This window comes from Lepisosteus oculatus, chromosome 16 (assembly GCF_040954835.1).
Source record: "Lepisosteus oculatus isolate fLepOcu1 chromosome 16, fLepOcu1.hap2, whole genome shotgun sequence".
NCBI lineage: Eukaryota > Metazoa > Chordata > Actinopteri > Semionotiformes > Lepisosteidae > Lepisosteus > Lepisosteus oculatus.
Genome location: NC_090711.1, coordinates 3075738 through 3092637, shown reverse-complemented (window position 1 = coordinate 3092637; position 16900 = coordinate 3075738). Strand labels below are relative to the sequence as shown.

General features: G+C 54.2%; 1 protein-coding gene across 2 annotated transcripts in view; it reads right to left on the bottom strand.

Annotated features, from left to right (window-relative positions):
• Positions 1–2021: 2021 nt before the first annotated feature.
• The window catches only part of gnas (GNAS complex locus), a 65634-nt gene continuing 50755 nt past the window's right edge, over positions 2022–16900 (bottom strand). For both annotated transcript variants that reach the window (XM_069179302.1, XM_069179303.1), the window contains exons 5-12: positions 16627–16724; positions 7474–7528; positions 7016–7089; positions 6609–6667; positions 5828–5948; positions 5226–5356; positions 4549–4616; positions 2022–3901 (exon numbers count right to left, since the gene is read on the bottom strand). In XM_069179302.1, coding sequence (XP_069035403.1) covers positions 3755–3901; positions 4549–4616; positions 5226–5356; positions 5828–5948; positions 6609–6667; positions 7016–7089; positions 7474–7528; positions 16627–16724 — 753 coding nt within the window. In that variant the 3' untranslated portion in view covers positions 2022–3754. The remainder of the gene's footprint in view (positions 3902–4548; positions 4617–5225; positions 5357–5827; positions 5949–6608; positions 6668–7015; positions 7090–7473; positions 7529–16626; positions 16725–16900) is intronic.

The following is a 16900-nucleotide window of genomic DNA, read 5'->3' as shown; positions in this document are numbered from 1 at the left end:
TAGGGGTGTGTTTTTTACAACACGGGGCTCTGTAACAGCACAGTGTGCACAGCTCAAAACCTCAGCTGTTCTTTCTTTGCCAGTGAATCTGCAGAAGAGACACAGGTAGCTGCTGACTGAATGATTTAGGCTACATCACTCCTGCCATTACACAGCTGCCACATATGGCCTACCAAGAACGGTTCTCCGATTGCGGTGCTTCCTTTTGAATTCCACCACCTGTTGTTCAAAATCTCCTACACCGGTGATACGGATGCAGACACCTGGAGAGCCACGCGGGTCCACTGGATCAATTTCCATCTTAATCATTTGGCTTAACGAGCGTGAAACTCCCACTGCTGTCAAGCCATTAACCATCAGGAGTTTCACACTACCCTAAAACCTACCAGACCGGGAGTGAACACCTCATCTCTGACCACAGGTACTGCGTTATTCTACACTAGAAAAAGATCTTCAAGTCAAACCACACTCTCCAGCGTAACTGGGCTCTTTGCAGCTACTGGAAAAGGAAAACGAAGTCGGGATGCCGATGTCCCTTGCAGGCTGGACTGTAGCCTGAGAGGAAACCATCACAGCGCTGACGCCTGACCTATGACCTGGAACTTATTCCTCTCATGCTCCTGGAGGGAGTAGCATCTCACCCAAAGCTGACCCAACAGGCCACAAAAATGATAATTTGTCGTTTACTCCGCTCCTATTCCCTTTTCATATAAATTTGGAATTTCCAAATTAAGATCTAAGCATCGTTTGGCCAGAGCTGCACCAGAAAGTACCCTTCCAAGGTACTTGTGGAAAACCTGGAGCCTTCCCTCTGTAGAACCACCCCCCCAGCTCATAAACTCCTGCCACAGTGGCATCTCGCACCCTGCAAGGTGAATGGCCACCTCCTGAAATGCCCCCCCCCCTGTAGCCACAGCCTCCTCTTCTCCCTCCCCAGTCCTTGCTTTAACCAATACGCCTGGTCCTTCAGTAACAAGGATACAAAAAAAAAAACCCAGACGCGTTCCCTCCTCTTCCTCACTCCTAAAAGCGCAGCCGGCTCGGGCGAAGGGGCAGGCCCAGGGCCGTGTCCCGGAGCCGTTCCCAGACTCCAGCCATCGGGATGAGAACTCGGCTCACACGGGAGTGACGCCCTGCCCCCCCCCCTCTCTCTCTGCGACAGGCGAGACGTTCAGGTGAGGAAGCAGCACCCATCCCCACTGCTGAGCTCCACCCTCGTCGCCTTGGGAACCGGGCACCGCGCTAAAGTGCTCAGTCCTCAACCGCTGAACTGGACCGGTCCCAGCCCCGCCTGCCCCGAGACAGCGCAATCCTCTCCGTCCGCACCGCTGCCATTCGGGTCTTTGTACAAAATGTACAGGAAGGTTCAGACACATGTAAAGGCAACGCACACTGAACACCCATGTATATATAAAAAAAAAAGACCAGGTGGTTCTGAGGCTGAAATTACACACTTATTGCTGCAGCAAGTTTAAATTTGAATTTAAAAAAAACAAAACAAAGAAACCACAAAAAAAATCTGTCTGCCCCCTCCCAGTTAATTTATAACTGAAGCATAAATGATTCCAGAAAAAGGAAACTTCAGGGGAGAATCGGTGAGGCATCGTCGGGAACAGTCTTGACGATCTCGTGCGGAGCATGAGGACTCCTCCTCGAACCTCCGGCCGGTCGGCTCCGTCTCTCTCCCCCGCAGGCCCGCCACGCCAGGAATGACCCAAACACTTATACCTCCTTTTTTTAGCAAAAGATTTTGGTTTATGTAGAAACAAGCAATGTTTTTGCATTTGGATAAAGTAGTTTTTTTTCTTTTTTTTTTTTTTAAATGAGTTAAAGCTAAAAAAAAAATAAAATTAAAAAATTAAAAAGAGAAAAGGCCGGTTGCTGAAAGGGGGGAGAAGGGAGAAACGAAAAAACCTGTGGCTGTGGGTTCGAAAAGCTCACTTCCGAAGTGGTTAAATTTGCACAATTCATCATATATAAATATATATAAATATATATTTATATATATTGACTAAATAGCGTTTTAATCCTTCTTTTTTATATATATAAACCAGAAAAAATAAACAAAAAATGAACGAACAAACGAACAAATGGAAAATAACCCTAAGCTACAAAGAGCCGGCCCCCCCAGGCCCAGACAGAGTGGGGGCTCAGCCAAGCTGTACAGCGCAGTGAAACACCTGTTACATCTTAGCTCGTTATACACGTACAGTCGTGATCAAGGCACAGGGATCTTCTACAAGTCATTTTTTTTTCAATAAAGTTGTACAAAATAATACATTTTACAGTCTGTACAAGAATAATAGTCCAGCAGTAAAGTAAAGACAGACGTACTGAAAGCCAGGTGTGTGTATGTTTGTGTGTGTGTGTGTGTGGGTGTGGGGGTAAAGGTTAAAGGGCAAAGGGGAAAGGCGGGCTGGGCGCAGTGCTGTCCAGGTGCCTGGCCTCTTTATCATTACCCTCTTCTAGCTAAAGGGTTAGAATATATATAGAATTTTAATCCACGTCACCCCCCCCAAATAAAAACACGACAAAACAGTAAAACAAAAATGAAAGAAGGGGCGAGGGTGGGTGTGTGTGTGTGTGTGTGTGTTGGGGCGCTCTGGAGAGGGTAAGAGAGGTGGGTGTGGAGGGCTGGCGGGCTTGGAGCCTCAGCGCCCCCTGCAGGGCGGAAGTGCGCCCACGCGCGGGTCCCCAGTGTCCGCGCTCCGCTCGCGCCGCCCTCCAGCTGCAGCGCCAGGCAGACCCCCCCCACCGAGAGGGGGGAGTGTATGTGTGTGTGTGTGTGTGTGTGTGTGTGTACACAGACCCACGCGCGCGCACACGCGTCGAGTTCTCTATTTCGCACACGTGAACTTCTGCGCCGCCGCCCTTCAGCGCGCAGCCCGAGAGTCTGATCCGCGGGTCTGCGGCGCCCCAGCCCCCTGGCACAGTTCGCGCAGCTGCCCACGGCGAGCAAGGGGCTCCGCGATGAATCCACTGGGGCGCACCGGGCCAAGAGCCGGCTTCCTCCGCCAGTCCTTCCTCCCGTCACTGCCCTGTCCCCGCCGCCGCCACGCGCTCCGTCTGCTCATCTGCCCGCCGGGCAGGGGGCACCTCGGCCAGAACGCACCGAGCCCGCTGTTCGCACCCCAGGACGAAGCAGATCCGAGCGGGGAAAAATGACGGGGCTGTGTGAGAGAGCGTCCGGCGCACTGTGTGGCAGAAACGTCAGGTCACGCACCAACAAAAGGTGAAAGGGCGCCGCCTACAGGCGCCTGGCTGGCCTCGCGGGGGCCGATGAGAAGGGGTAGAAGGTACAGGTGGGTATGGCGGCCAGGCGGGCTCTGCGGTGGGGGGGGTGTGTCCCGTGTGCTCTCAGCTGATTGGGCGTCTTGACATGGGAGGGGTCAGGAGGAGGGGCAGGAGTGCAGCATGGGAGTTGTCAGTCTGGTCTGGCTGTCCTTGACATTACTGTTGCTGTAGTCTGTTAGTTGTCTCTTTTGTGTTGAATTTTGTTGGTTTTTTTTTAAACTTGTACTCTTATTTTCTCCTCTTCTTTATTTAAATGTTGAATCAGGAGTCCCAGAAGAACACAGAAGCAGGGCAGAGGGGGGAAGGGAGGAGGAGGCAGGAGGGCGTGAGTCTTGGGTCCAAGCGATGGGGAGGGGGTGAGGGGCGAGATTGAAGGCAAAGCAGGGGGTGTGTGGGGGTGCGGGGGGAGTCTCTGGGGTGTGGCTGCTGGGCTGGAGTCTGTCTCTCTCCCCTCCTCCCATCACAAGAGCTCGTACTGCCGGAGGTGCATTCTCTGGATAATGTCCCGACAGTCGTTGAAGACACGGCGGATGTTCTCCGTGTCCACGGCGCAGGTGAAGTGAGGGTAGCAGTAGTGCCGGCCGTCCCCACTCGCCGTGCTGATCCTCTGGGGGAACGGGGCAGAGAACACAACCGGGTGAGATGAGGGCATGTGCCTCAACAGCGTGTTCCACACTCCAACAACCCTTTGGGCAAAGAAGTGCCTCCTGTTCTCGGCGCTGAATCCACTCCCACATAGTTTCCACCCGTTCTGGCTGGTTCGTCCCTGCCTGTCCGTTCTGTTCTGAATCAGCTCACTGGACTTGAGGACTTTTAACACTGAATCAAATGCTCTGGTAGCCTTCTCTGTTCCGTTATATAAAGATTCAGTTCCTCCAGCCTGCCAGTGTCAGGACATTTCCCTTAAGCCAATTAATTCTGGAGCAGCAAGATAATTTTGTAATTTGGTACACAATACTCTAAATGAGGAGCTACTAGTGTGCTATCCAATTTTAACGTGCCATCCAGGGTACATCACTCAGGAACGTGACTTGAGGTCAAAGGCTGAACAGGCAGAACAGACAGAGCTGGTAAAAATGATGACTTATTTAAGTGGATGGCCATAAACAATGGGGGGGAAGAAATATTTTAACAAGACTGTTTTCCATCACTCACTCCAATCCTTTCCCTCTTGACAAAAGCACAGACTGGTGGGAACCCAGGGCAGAAACAGTTAAGATGGGAATACTGCACACGTGTGGGCGAGACACTCACCAGAAACTCATCACGGATGAAATACTTTGCTCTGGTAACTCGGGGGTCTTCTCCAGCCTCTGGTGTAGCTGTTAGCAACAGGAGGGAAGATACACATTATTATGGGGAAACTAATAATTTGAGACGAACCCATAAAAAAGACAGGAAGCTGTGCAGAATTCTAGAATGTACAGCGAGAGAGCTCCCTGCTTCCCCCCGGTGGTCAGACCTGGAACTGACACTGCTGTTCTCAGGGGTTAAACAGCTGACTTGGTCTGCACAAGAACAGCCATCGGGCTCATCCAGCCCTGTGAGCCCCTACTAGTAGTTTCAGCATTAAGCTTCGCTCTCCCCTGTGCAGCAGCCAACACTCATGTTTCCTAGGAAAGCGAACTGCACTTCCTCTCTGGGGGGGAAGGAGATCAAGTATCCTGTGGAGTTGGATCAAGACTGTTCTGATCCCGGGCAGAGGCAATATGACAGGACACAAACTGGCAAAAATGCAGGAGAAACTATATGGGGGCCCTGAAGACGCTTGGATTAAAAAGCCTGAGGGTAAACTGGCATTGCAAAGGGTCTATACCATACAGGCAAAGCAGCCTCAGAAACAGAACAATCCTGCACTAGCAAAGCAGAGCTCATGAGCCTCTCGGGCGAGGTTGGAGTACTGCTGCCAGCGCGCATCGCCGGGCTCTCACCGTCGTCCGGAGTGGTGTAGCGCGCAAACTCGGGGAAGTACTCCTCGATCTTGGACTTCCCTGCCAGCACCTTCTCCGCCAGCAGGTCCTGCTTGTTGAGGAAGAGGATGACGGAGATGGTCCGCAGCCACCTGCGAGGAGAGCGGGCAGTGAGCGACCGGAGGCCGAAGGCTGGAGACCCGCGGGCAGAGCTGGCCGGACGACTCCAGGTCCGTGGCGGGAACATCGAAGTCGCGCATGGCCGTCTGGCCGGCAGCACCAAGGGCAGCTACCGACAGGTGGCGCGGCCATAAATTGGGCAGAGCTGAGGCTAACCTTAGCCCAAAAGGCCCCTCTGGCCACCTGAACCAGACACGCAGGCCCCACGATCGGCCCCACGCCCAGCAACACACTCGGACCCTGCCATGGTTTAATAAACGCCGGGGTGAGACGGGCCCAGTGGCCGGCCTCCTGCTGTCTGCTCTCACTGCTGTTTTCTCAGGGTCTGAGGACTCCTCCGCCCCAGACTAACAGAGCTCGGAGGGGCTCTCTGCTGGATAAAGACGGGCACCATGCTGGCCGCTGGCGTTATTCGAGAGGAGGGGGGCTCAAGGCTGGCCTACCTGTTGTTCCAGATGTTCTTGAAGAGGTTGAGCGCCTCCTGCAGGCGGTTGGTCTGATTGTCCTCGCGTATCACCATGTTGTAGCTGCTGCTGGCCACCACGAAGATGATGGCCGTCACGTCTGCGGGGCAGGAGAACGAGAGCAGGTCGGACAGTCAGAAAGAGGCGTTCATCCTTCCGGCCAGGGGCTCCGCCACTGTCGCCACCAAAACACCTCAGGCGGTGCCTTCCCCTCCTCAGCACACGGCTCTCTCCGATACAGCACTTTCCTGGACACTCCACTCAGAGCGCTTTCCAGGTCATGGGGATCCCCTCCACCACCACCAGTGCGCAGCCCCACCTGGATGATGCTCCAGTCCGCTCCCCACACACCAGCTCTCAGTGGGGAGGAGAGCAGAGTGATGAAGCCAGTTCAGAGATGGGGATTATTAGGAGGCCATGATTGGTAAAGGCCAGGGGGAAATTTGACCAGGACTCTGGGGTTACACCCCTCCTCTTCTTGGGAAACACCCTGGGATTTTTAATGACCACAGATCAGGACCTCAGTTTTACATCTCATCATCTAAAGGACGACACCTCTTTTTACAGGATAGTGTCAGCATCACTACACTGGGGCACTAGGACCCCCACAGACCAAAGGGTGATTGCCCCCCCTGCTGGCCCCACTAACACCTCCCAGGAGACCTTCTGTCCCGGTTGTGACCAGGCTCACACCCGCTGAGCTTCAGTGGGCTGCCAGCTGTGAGCTGCAGGGCGATACAGCAGCGTGACGAGATCTTACCGTTAAAACACTGGATCCACTTCCTGCGTTCATCCCTCTGTCCGCCCACATCAAACATGCTGGAAAACGAAACCCGTGTTAAGAAGAAGCATACACAACTGCACACCAGACCACCAGCCTGAAACACAATTACCTGCACGGGACAGCTGGGGGACAGCCTCACTGTGGCTACCACGCCCCGCGATATTTCATTTTCGGTCTTCACTATTTCAATCCACGCTACTCTCCGCCAGGAGTCACACGCCCATCACTCCTTACCGTTGACAGATCACGTCCCGTTTTCACCCCCAGCCGGGCACCACCCCTCCCCAAATCTCTCTGCTAATGATCTCCCCGTTCCCTCTCATCGGAAACTGATCTGACCCCGGTGTACAGGGTCAAACTGCTGAGCCCAGGGGGCCACTCACTGGAAATTGACTTTGTCCACCTGGAACCTCGTCTCAAAGATCCCGGAGGTCAGCACTCTGCACCGCAACAGGTCCTGCAGGAGAGGGGAGGGTGAGTGAGACTGAGGCCAGTACTGAATGAGCCTGCAGAGGCTGAGCTTGCTAGCTTGCTCACACCACAGACACCCAAGAAGGTAAATACCGGAAACACAGCCTGCACCCAAGACCTGAACCCATGTTGTTACTGCTAAAGTACCTTTAGGGCTGAAAATGACAAACCTCTGACTGAGGTGACACTCATGTCTGCTCTTGCACAATGTATCGACTTCAATAGTGCCTCCTTTAGTCATTTTTTAGCTTTTATTTTTTAAAAGACAGCACAGGAGCTGCAGGGCGGCTTAACCTGCTACACGGAACAAACCACATGCTGTCCTGCCAGAGAGACACCAGGTCAAAGTTCAGAGGTCAGGGATGCTCACCTGGTCTGATGGAGTGTAGTCACTCTGCTTCACAATGTCTATCTTGTCTAAAAAGCTGGAAGACAAAAGAGACAGAGGTGGGGACTCATTAACAGCAGTCAATGAATGACTAAACTACTCAAAGCAGGTATAAGTGTTGAGGAAGATAAGATGGAGCTGTAGCAAACAGGGAGCTGTCTAAGTCAACTTTGAGGCAGAAGAGAAATATTTCCAAAGACAAACTGAAAAGGTAAAAACCAACATTTAAATTTTGTGTGATCTTATGACCTATGTTGTACTGCAGCTAAGTGGAACCTTCTGATTATATTTTTATTTTCCCTGAGTTGAGTTTGAGGTTAGGAGAGACAAAAAAAAACAACTACAGTACATCCTATTCCAGTGCGATCTCACAAGGGGCCACCAGAGGGCGAGATGGAGTCCAGCAGTCAGCTGGTGACTCACAGCTGTGATGTCAGGCGCCCTGCTGTCAATGGGGCTGCTGTAGTGGGGAGCAGTGTGCAGCCCCTTCGCTGACAGACTACCTGCAAACAGAAGAGGATGATCGTGGGGCGGGGTGGGTTCTGCCCCTATCTGGTCCTATCTGCCACCACGTTCCACAAAGAATGTGCCACGCAGGAGTGAAATCTGACAGGCAGACTTCAGTTCAGGGGAGATGTGGAGGGAGAGCCGCCCAGCGCCACCCCTGGAAAGTCCCACGCCAATGCAAGATTTGTAAGCCAGCGTGCTGCCCTGCGCCGCATCACAGCCGGCTCCGCCGACGATGACGGCACAGCTGCTGGGCTCTCTCTGTCGTTCCGACAGCAGGCGCGTTCGGTCACTTTCCCCCCAGCGAATAAAGGACTCAGAACGCTAATCTGAGAACGGTTTCGTCCCGAATTCATCTCATTCCGCTTACGGCATTAGGGATCGGCTCGGCCCGGGTCTGCAGGCCTAGCGGTATAGACAGTGAGCCTCAAGAGCAGAGAGGATGGAGGGCAGGCATCCGGGTGCCTCTGTCCAGGGTGGGCGACCGGCAACTGCCCCTTAGTTCCAGAGTTTCCATCCCTCGTTCCCGATATTCCTGTTCCCGGAATCCGTGCGTCCTCCTCCGGCCCGTCTGGTACCCGTCGGTGGTTAATGGATCCGAGGATCTGACCCGGCTGTTTTGTTTTGCAAAGGAAGTCTTCAGCAACGTGGTTCCGGTCTCTCGCGAGCTGTGCCAGGCCGTGCTCCGCCTGCTCCTGCTTTGACCATGGCATCGCCCGTCTTCCTGGCAGGCCTGGACAGTGTTAAGCCCCCGGAGGGGTTAAGCCTGGCACCAGGGAGGGGGGGGGGGGGGGGCGAGATCTTCAAGGAATTATTATTATTATTCTGCAACCCAGCCACTCTGACTCAATGGAATTGGAATCACGCTGGCGGTGATCAAGGTTACAGCACCATATATGGGAGCCGGGACACCAGGAGCGGAGAGGAAAACAAGCCGAAGGAGAGGAAGGCAGATTCCGAGACGCTTCCTGGGGGCTGTGCGGCCGCGCTGCGTCTTCGTTTGGGTGGCAGGAGGAGAAGAAAAAAACGAATCCGCCCTGACTGGACCACCGAGGGGCAGTAGCTGGGAGACAGCTCTGGGCCCGGCGGGGGTTTTTTGGAACCCAAAAAACGAGCCAAATGAATTAAAAATCAGAGCTAGGCAGGCCTGGGAGATTCCATCAGGAGTCTGGCTCGGTGTCTCCGTGATCCCGCCCCAGAAACGGTCTGGGACTACTCGCATTCCCTTCCTGGGCCAGGGGGCAGCGCCCCATAGAACCAGCCGGCCTGTCTGTATTTCTGTCCTGCACGAACGCGGCCAGGACAGCAATAGCACGGGCGAGCTATTCTGGGCTGCACTGGAGCCTACGGGGGGTGGGGGCGGATTGAGTTACGGAACTTCGGATGAGTCTGGGAATAAAAATACAGCGTCTGTCTCCGCGGGGAGCCAGCGGGAGGGCCCAGACAGATCCTGCACTCGTCCGTTTCCCAGTCCCAAGGCCCCGGGGTTCCCGAGGTGAGGGGGAACAGCACCCAGGGGCTCGCAGGGGCTGCCGGACCTCCTGGGCGACCTCAACACAGGCCTCGAGGCCTAGCATTCTGTACGGTTCCTGCACACAGGCCACAGCTGAACGCCACGCCAACGAACAGAAGAGCCGTCACGACATTAAAAGCCAGAATTCTTGATGCTGCTGCGTTATTTTTTACAACACGCCAATCGGACACCTGGTTTCACACCACAGGGCAGGGGCATTCTATGACGGGTCCTTGGTCGACTCATTGCTGTGGTGAGCATAGACACATCCGCACCCAGAGGGTAGTGTGGGAGGAACCTCCTACCCCAGCACACAGCAGAACACTTCTCTGGCATCACCCACCCGGCAGCTACGCCTTTATGAAAAGGTGGAAGCTAATTATTTAGATTCTCATAATTCACAACAACCGCCTGCTCCCAAAACATGCCATGACCCCGATTTCTCGGAAGATACAGAGGTCCACCCATCTTATTTTCTTGAACCACTTCCCCCAATACAGGGTCACAGGGGAGCTGGAGTCTGTCCCAGCCAGCAGCAGGCGCAAGGCAGGTTACACCCTGGATGGGACGCCAGTCGGTCGCAGGGCACACACTGACACAGACACAAACGCACACCAGGGCCAGCTTCTCCTGAAGCTAATCGTGTGCCAGACAGCATGGCTTCGGACTGTGGAGGAAGGCCCACGAACATGGGGAGAACATACAGACTCTGTGCAGGACTGGACCCAGGGCTCACCACTGCGACACCGAGACACAGGTGTGTCTAAACTAATTCATGTTCCAGGTACATCTGAATTCAAAACAAATGTGCGTTAACAATGTCGGCAAGAGAATTGACCTAGAACTATATTGCATGCTTCCCTCCACAGTACAGTAACCAAACACACACACACACACAAGACTGAGGTTTAAAGCCCGACAAGCCAGCACTGAGAGAAAAAAAGCACAATTCTTTAATTTCACATAAAACAGAACTTCCTATCCTCTATTTCACGATGAAGAACCAAACTTTAATAACTTTGAAATCCAGAGGGATTTGGAAGGGATTTTCAAGTAAAGAAAGCAGCACAGTCAAGTTACCCTCCAAATGAACGATGGACCAGTATCATTCTTTCGGCACCAAGCCAACGTTCATGCTAGAATACCCTGATGCTACGTTTCGATTCTGCAGTGCCGTTAAAATTCAAACACCCAAAAGAGTGTAACGGCACCATCTTCACAGACCTTGTTCTTTGGCCAAAACAAACCAGGACGAATGAAATCGTTAGCACTGCAATTAAACTTCAGCATGCTGTGGAACACTGACGATTTCAAAGACCCAGTGCACCACAGGACAGTGCCAACCCAGACTCGGAAGACGACGGCTAAAAATGGCCTCAGTGTCTTCTGCACCACCCAGAACAGGCTGCGATTCGTCAGCTGTCTTTAAGATGTAACGTTATTTTCAGTATTAGTATCACGTCCAGGACGTGCATGCGAGATGCGACTAGCATGCACCTTTAGACATTTGCATCGTGTGACGTTGACTAAAGACTCTTATGATGACGCAAGCAGAATTTCCTTCATCTTTAACGAGGTGTCACAAAGTCAACAGAGAGAGGGAGGAGCCAGCCAGCTTGAAGGAGCTTAATACCTTCGGTTGTGTGGTGCATCAGTGCCAATGTGGGGATAAAATTTAACAAACATCCTAACCTTGTGAGGATATCTCTAACCACGGAAACAACTTTGTTTTGTATATATAAATCAAACAACACCATCTTTTGAAGTGGCAGAAGCTTCCGATTCAGGTCTGCTGCGTGCAGTTTGCCCGTCGGTGGAGAGCGGAACAGTAAGAACATGACGAGAGTCCCTGCACAGGCAGGACTGTGTGCGGGGAGGAGGGGGGTGGCCTGGCCCTGCAGTCTGAGGGCCACGCCCTTCTCCCTCGCGCTCTCTCACCCTCTCCCCTCCCCCTCCTCCACCTCTTCAAAACTCACTCCGACATGAGAGATAGCAGGGGATTAGAGGCCTTTCCAATTCAGTCTGACATTACAGGCACGCTCCAAAAATAGCTCCCAGGCGCCCTGGCCTCTAGCACAGTTGCCATGGTGACGGAACCACAGGCTCTATAAATAGACTATCAGCTCAAAATCTTGTGTGGCTGGAGAGAGGCCAGCCCAGCCCCAGCACGGCACGCAGAGAGAGAAAGAGAAAGAGCGAGAGAGGGAGGGAAGAGACGGATGGAGAGGAGGGTACAAAGGAATGAAGGGCCGAACAGAAACACGCACAGATCCAAACCTGTGCCCGTCTGCAATGGAACGCTTGCATGAATCCCTCCAGATAGAAACATACACGCGTGCAATGCGCACACACAGAGGCACTATCGCTTCAAAGCGATCCGAGGAAGACGGCGAAACAGCGGCAGAGTCTGGGGGTTTTTACAACCCTCCAGCCAGACTCCCGAGATGTGGCACACGCCGCGCGAGACCCCAGCCTGCCTCCGCCGTTTCCGCGGCACGGTTAACAGCCAGGCGGTACCGCAGTGTGCACACGCAAAAGGGGCTTTCCTGGCGGCCCCGGCGCAGGAGCTCGTCCGCGCCATCCCCCTTCTCCTCTCCTACTCCCGCTACCACCCCCTGCGCCATGCCCTCCTCTCGCTCTCTCTCTCTCTCGCTCGCTCGCTCCCCGCGTGCTGCTGATGACTCAGTGACTCACATCCAGCCATTTTCTGTCACTGCAGAGGGAGACGCTGCCTCTTCGCAGGGAGGAGGAGGAGGAGGAGGAGAGCGAGCGAAGGAGAGGGAGGTGGATGCTTCGGCAGTCACAATATGGCAACCCGGCCCCCCAGTCCGCCGATCCGCACAGGTGAGAACGACGGCGGCAACCATGACGACAGCCAGAACAATAACGCTCTCGTCCGGGGGCCGGTGCGGAGCCCATCTGGACCCGGGCCCCTCACACCGAGCCCCACTGGGCGGGCAGGGCCTCACGAGCCTCAGCCTCGCAGCCTGGTGGGGCGCCAAGCCGAGGGCTGAGGTGTGCAGCGTGCACGTATTATCGGGACAGTCCGAGCATCATCCTGGACACCTTCGGAACGGTCCAGCTGAGAAAGCACACCACGGGAGACAAGAGACTAGGTCCGAGCTGCACACCAAAGGAAATCCGCAAAATGCAGCTCGTGGGAGACATCCTTTTAATTTCTGATTTAGCAAATCAACAATGATCCTCTATATTTGAGCGAGTCCACAATCACAGAACATCTGCTTGACCATTTTCCCGTATAAGCTTTCAACACATTTGAGATAGGGTGGATTTAAACCCTCCTGAACATCTCGTAACACATTTATATTAAATCTTTCTTCAATTTCGCAGAAAGAAAATACTTGACCAGCATTCGTGCACAACAGCACAGGATAGCACAGCTGTCCATTGGTGGTTTCATGAACAGGTCTCAGTATGACTGAAGACAGGTTGAAAGTTTCCACAAGCAGACACAAAACAAAACCTAATGTGCCGTTTCATCACCAGAGTCCGCACCTCATAGAACCTGAACTGGCTCAAAGCACTGGGCCACAATTTCCCTGGTAAAGATCTGCCCCCCTACACCAGAGCCAGAGAATCGTGCTGATGCAGGCCCACTGCGCACCGAGGATCATACCCACCCCGATGACTAAAACACTGCCCTTCCTCAGCCCTGGGCTCTAGCTTCTTGGACACAGGTGGGCGAGTAGCACAATTTCTCGTGCACTTGTGGGGAATGTTTTCCCAAAAAGACGGTGCTTCCACCCCCCACAGACAGACCCTGGAGAACATGCCCGGAGCCCAGGAACCCCCAAAACACTTTACACCCCACCACAGGGCACGGGATCACTCCCTCCAGGTTTAGTAACAGAGAAGTCTGGAACCGCCCAAAGTTCTGGCCCATTCATGAGCTCTTCTTGAGAACATGCTATAAAGAGTCTGTAAAGAAAAGGACGGCTCTGGAATGGCAGCATCAGGCCATACAGGAGGGTGAAGACCCTTCCTGAGCTAGCTGCTGTCTGGTCTGGAGGGAAGGTCCATCTTCCTCGCCGGGTTTGGCGAAAGCGAAGCTCGGGCAACGGCTGCACCCACGCCAAGGGGACCGATTTCTTTCGCCGAACCCCTCCGCGGAGACGGCGGAAACGAGGGGAGAGCCTCAGGGCGATTTCACCCCCCCTCAGCGCAATATGGAGGAACGAGAGAGGAAACGGGACTTTTCCTCTCTGGTGGGGAAGAGAGCTCTTCTTACTGCACGACTGGCACGTGAACCCCCCGCCCACCAGAAAAGAGCACCCACAACCCCCAACAAGACAAACAAAAACAACACGGCCAGCTCTCGCTCTCCGCCGCGCGAGTCTCTGTCCCCCTCTCTCCTTCTGCAGCGCGGCGGAGCTATAAATAGCCCAGAGCGCGCTCTCCCTGCCTTACATAAGCAAGCACGGTGGGGGAGGGGGCTCACTTCCACCCTGGCTCAGAAAACCCGCCTGTGACTCTCGCAGGAGCTGGGAGGAAGGCGGGGGTCAGAGGGGGGAAGGAAGCAAGCTCAAACCCCACAGAAACCCTCTCCCTGATGCCCTCCCTCCTCCCTCTCCCCGTCTCTGCTGTGCTCCTCTCTCCCCTCCTATCCCACAGTGCTCCAGCCTGGGTGTCCTGCTCCCTGGTGTTCACAGAATGCCACCTCTCCTGCTCGGAGGCTCAAAAGAAGCAGCGCAAATTCTAAACAGCTTTGTGGTTCTGGCCTATTCTCTTCCCTGCCCTGCACGGCTTTTCTTGTGCACTGGATTCCTTCCCTGGCTCTGTCCACCAACCAACACCTCTCTCCCCTCAACTCTGGGTCAGGTCTCGGAGGCCTCCGCCTGTCCTGAACACCCCTGTCATGTGACTGGAGTGTGATCACAGACGGCAGGGCTGGAATCCCAGCAGACAGGCGCCCCCCCCGGCAGCAGGGAAAGGAAAGCCAGAGCGCTTTAAAACTGTCCGTCTCGAGCTCCACTCTGTGCACCACAGCTCGCAGATCAAGACCTCGCTCCCTGCCCGTACCGCCCTCGTCAACACCGGCGTTACGGAGAGGAGCCCGCCGGGGGAGAGCCGCCAGAGAGCGAGGAAGACGCGGCGGGTCCCGGAGGACGCTGTGCCCCCGGAGGGGCGCCCCTCGGGGCGTTTCTGCTGGAGCTTTGGCAGCGGCTCACCGGGCCGACAAGGCCACCTCTCAAAACGGCAGCTTCTCAGCAAACTGCACCCCAACGTCACTTCACAGAAAGAGACTGCGGCGCGCCGACCCCAGTGCTCCGCGAGGGACGTCTGGAGGGACTTTCCAGACAGGAAGACCAAAAACCAAAACCAAAATTGAGCGCCTGGTGCAGTCTTTGAGGGTGTTAAAGCCAGCTGTGCCCTCACCCCCCTTGCCTCCCTTCAGTTCCAGGGAATCTTCCCATTTCTGCTCTGAATTCATCTTTTCTGCAGATCTGGCTGAGAGGGGAAGAGGGGAGATAACTACAAGGCGGGACAGGTGAACATGTGGAGCAACACGGTGACAAGCAGGAACCCACAGAATAAAAACAGCTCCTCTTAAAAAGGATTGACACTGAAAATGTTACATTAAGAACACCTGCAATATTGTATAGTTTGCAACATACAAGAAATACATCTGCCAAACCAAGCCTTTAAGCCTTTAATAGAAATGCTGAACAAGGCGCACTGAGTATACGAGGCTCTGGCTGACCCGTGATGACATAGCCATGAAAGCTGTCCACAAGAGGGTCTCTCCTCATTTCCTGCTACCTACTGAAGCAGAGGCTCTGTTGGGCTAGCCACCTTTGGACTGCTGTCCTGACTCAAGCGGTCTTTTCTGAACGCCTTATTGCCATGAGAGGGGAGGCCACCAGGTCTCTCCCCACCCTCACAATCCTACAGCCCCCTGTCTTCACTGCCTGCCATTTCACTCGCCGCCAACTCTGGTACTGAAGCGCTCTTCTGCACCCCCATACTGTGCTTTTACCCCTCTGCTGGTCTGCTGGGCTTGGGTGAAACAGCGATGGGGGCAGTTATGTGACAGATTGCAAGACGCTGTGCTGGAATTTGTTTGATGTGGGGAGGAGTTTTGCTGTTGAATACTTTCAGCTTGCCTCCAGAAATCACGATCCGTTTCACGATTCAGCTGGCGCAAAAGCAGCCGCCCCCAAAAATACATAAATCCAGGAGAGGACAGTAAGGAGAAAAGCCTTCCAGAAACAAGGAAGAACAGGCCTTTCATACAGCTGGACCATGTCCACGGCATGGCACTGTCCAGTACCAGCCACTGGTCAGTCAAGTGCAGGTCCCAGCAGTGGAGCACACCAGAGATGCACCTGGACAGCACACTGCAGGCCACACACCATGGAAACTGCACACAGTTCAGACCAGCAGGGACAGGGGTGAGGGCAGTGCGACTCCACCACCGAGTAACTACAGCGAATGGCACAGCCCCGGTCAGAAAACACCTCATCCTCCCATTAAAACTCCATTTCGATTTCACATACACACACGGTTTGCAGCACCTTGCAGGTCATAAGTCCGTGCATTCAGATCACAAGTCCCATCACACTGTCCAAGGTCCTGGGCACAACAGTAGCGTCCTCCTGTTTCTGTCCAGGGGCTAGAATTCAGTCTGTCGTTACTAACTGCTGTCTCCCCCAACACCATCCGGATGTCACACTGTCCCAAGGGCTGGCCTCCCATTCACTGTGAAAACTGAACCCTGGGATTTGTTTGCATGCTAATCCGGAGCCACCGGAGACCCCCGTTAGACTGTAACGGACTCAAGATTCCCTTGGGAGACTCTGGACCCATCACAGTGCGCTCTACAGCTCCTCTCTGCCAAACCTGAGAGGCAGGACCCAGCTGAACCACTGCCACGCCCAGCCCCAAGGCTCTGTCAGAACGGCTCCAAGATTCAGACGAGAGACCTACCAAAAGGCTGTAATAATCCGAGGGGTTTGTGCACATTGAGCAGTTCTGCTCTCTAAGGCCTCGTTGCTTTGCTGCTCCCCCCCATACACACACACACACTCCAAACACCCCCCCGTTAGCCTCTCATCAGGCGAGGAGAGAGAGAGGCGATGGCTCCGATCACTCACTACTGCGCGCAGTCGATGAGCTGGTACTCGTTGGATCTCTCGTAGCACGCCTTCACACCCTCGTCCTGCCAGAGGATCTTCGTGTGTTCGTAAAACTCCTGAGGGAGACAGAGAGAGGGAGGGGGGACACAGGCGTTCAGCACAGGCACAACAACGGGCTGCACCGAAATCCTTTCTCTTAAAAACAAAACCACGAAACATGAAACTGTTGGCATTTCGAGGCTCGTGCACGAGTTCGGTCGGCACCTCACAGAGGAGGATATTGCTGCTGCGA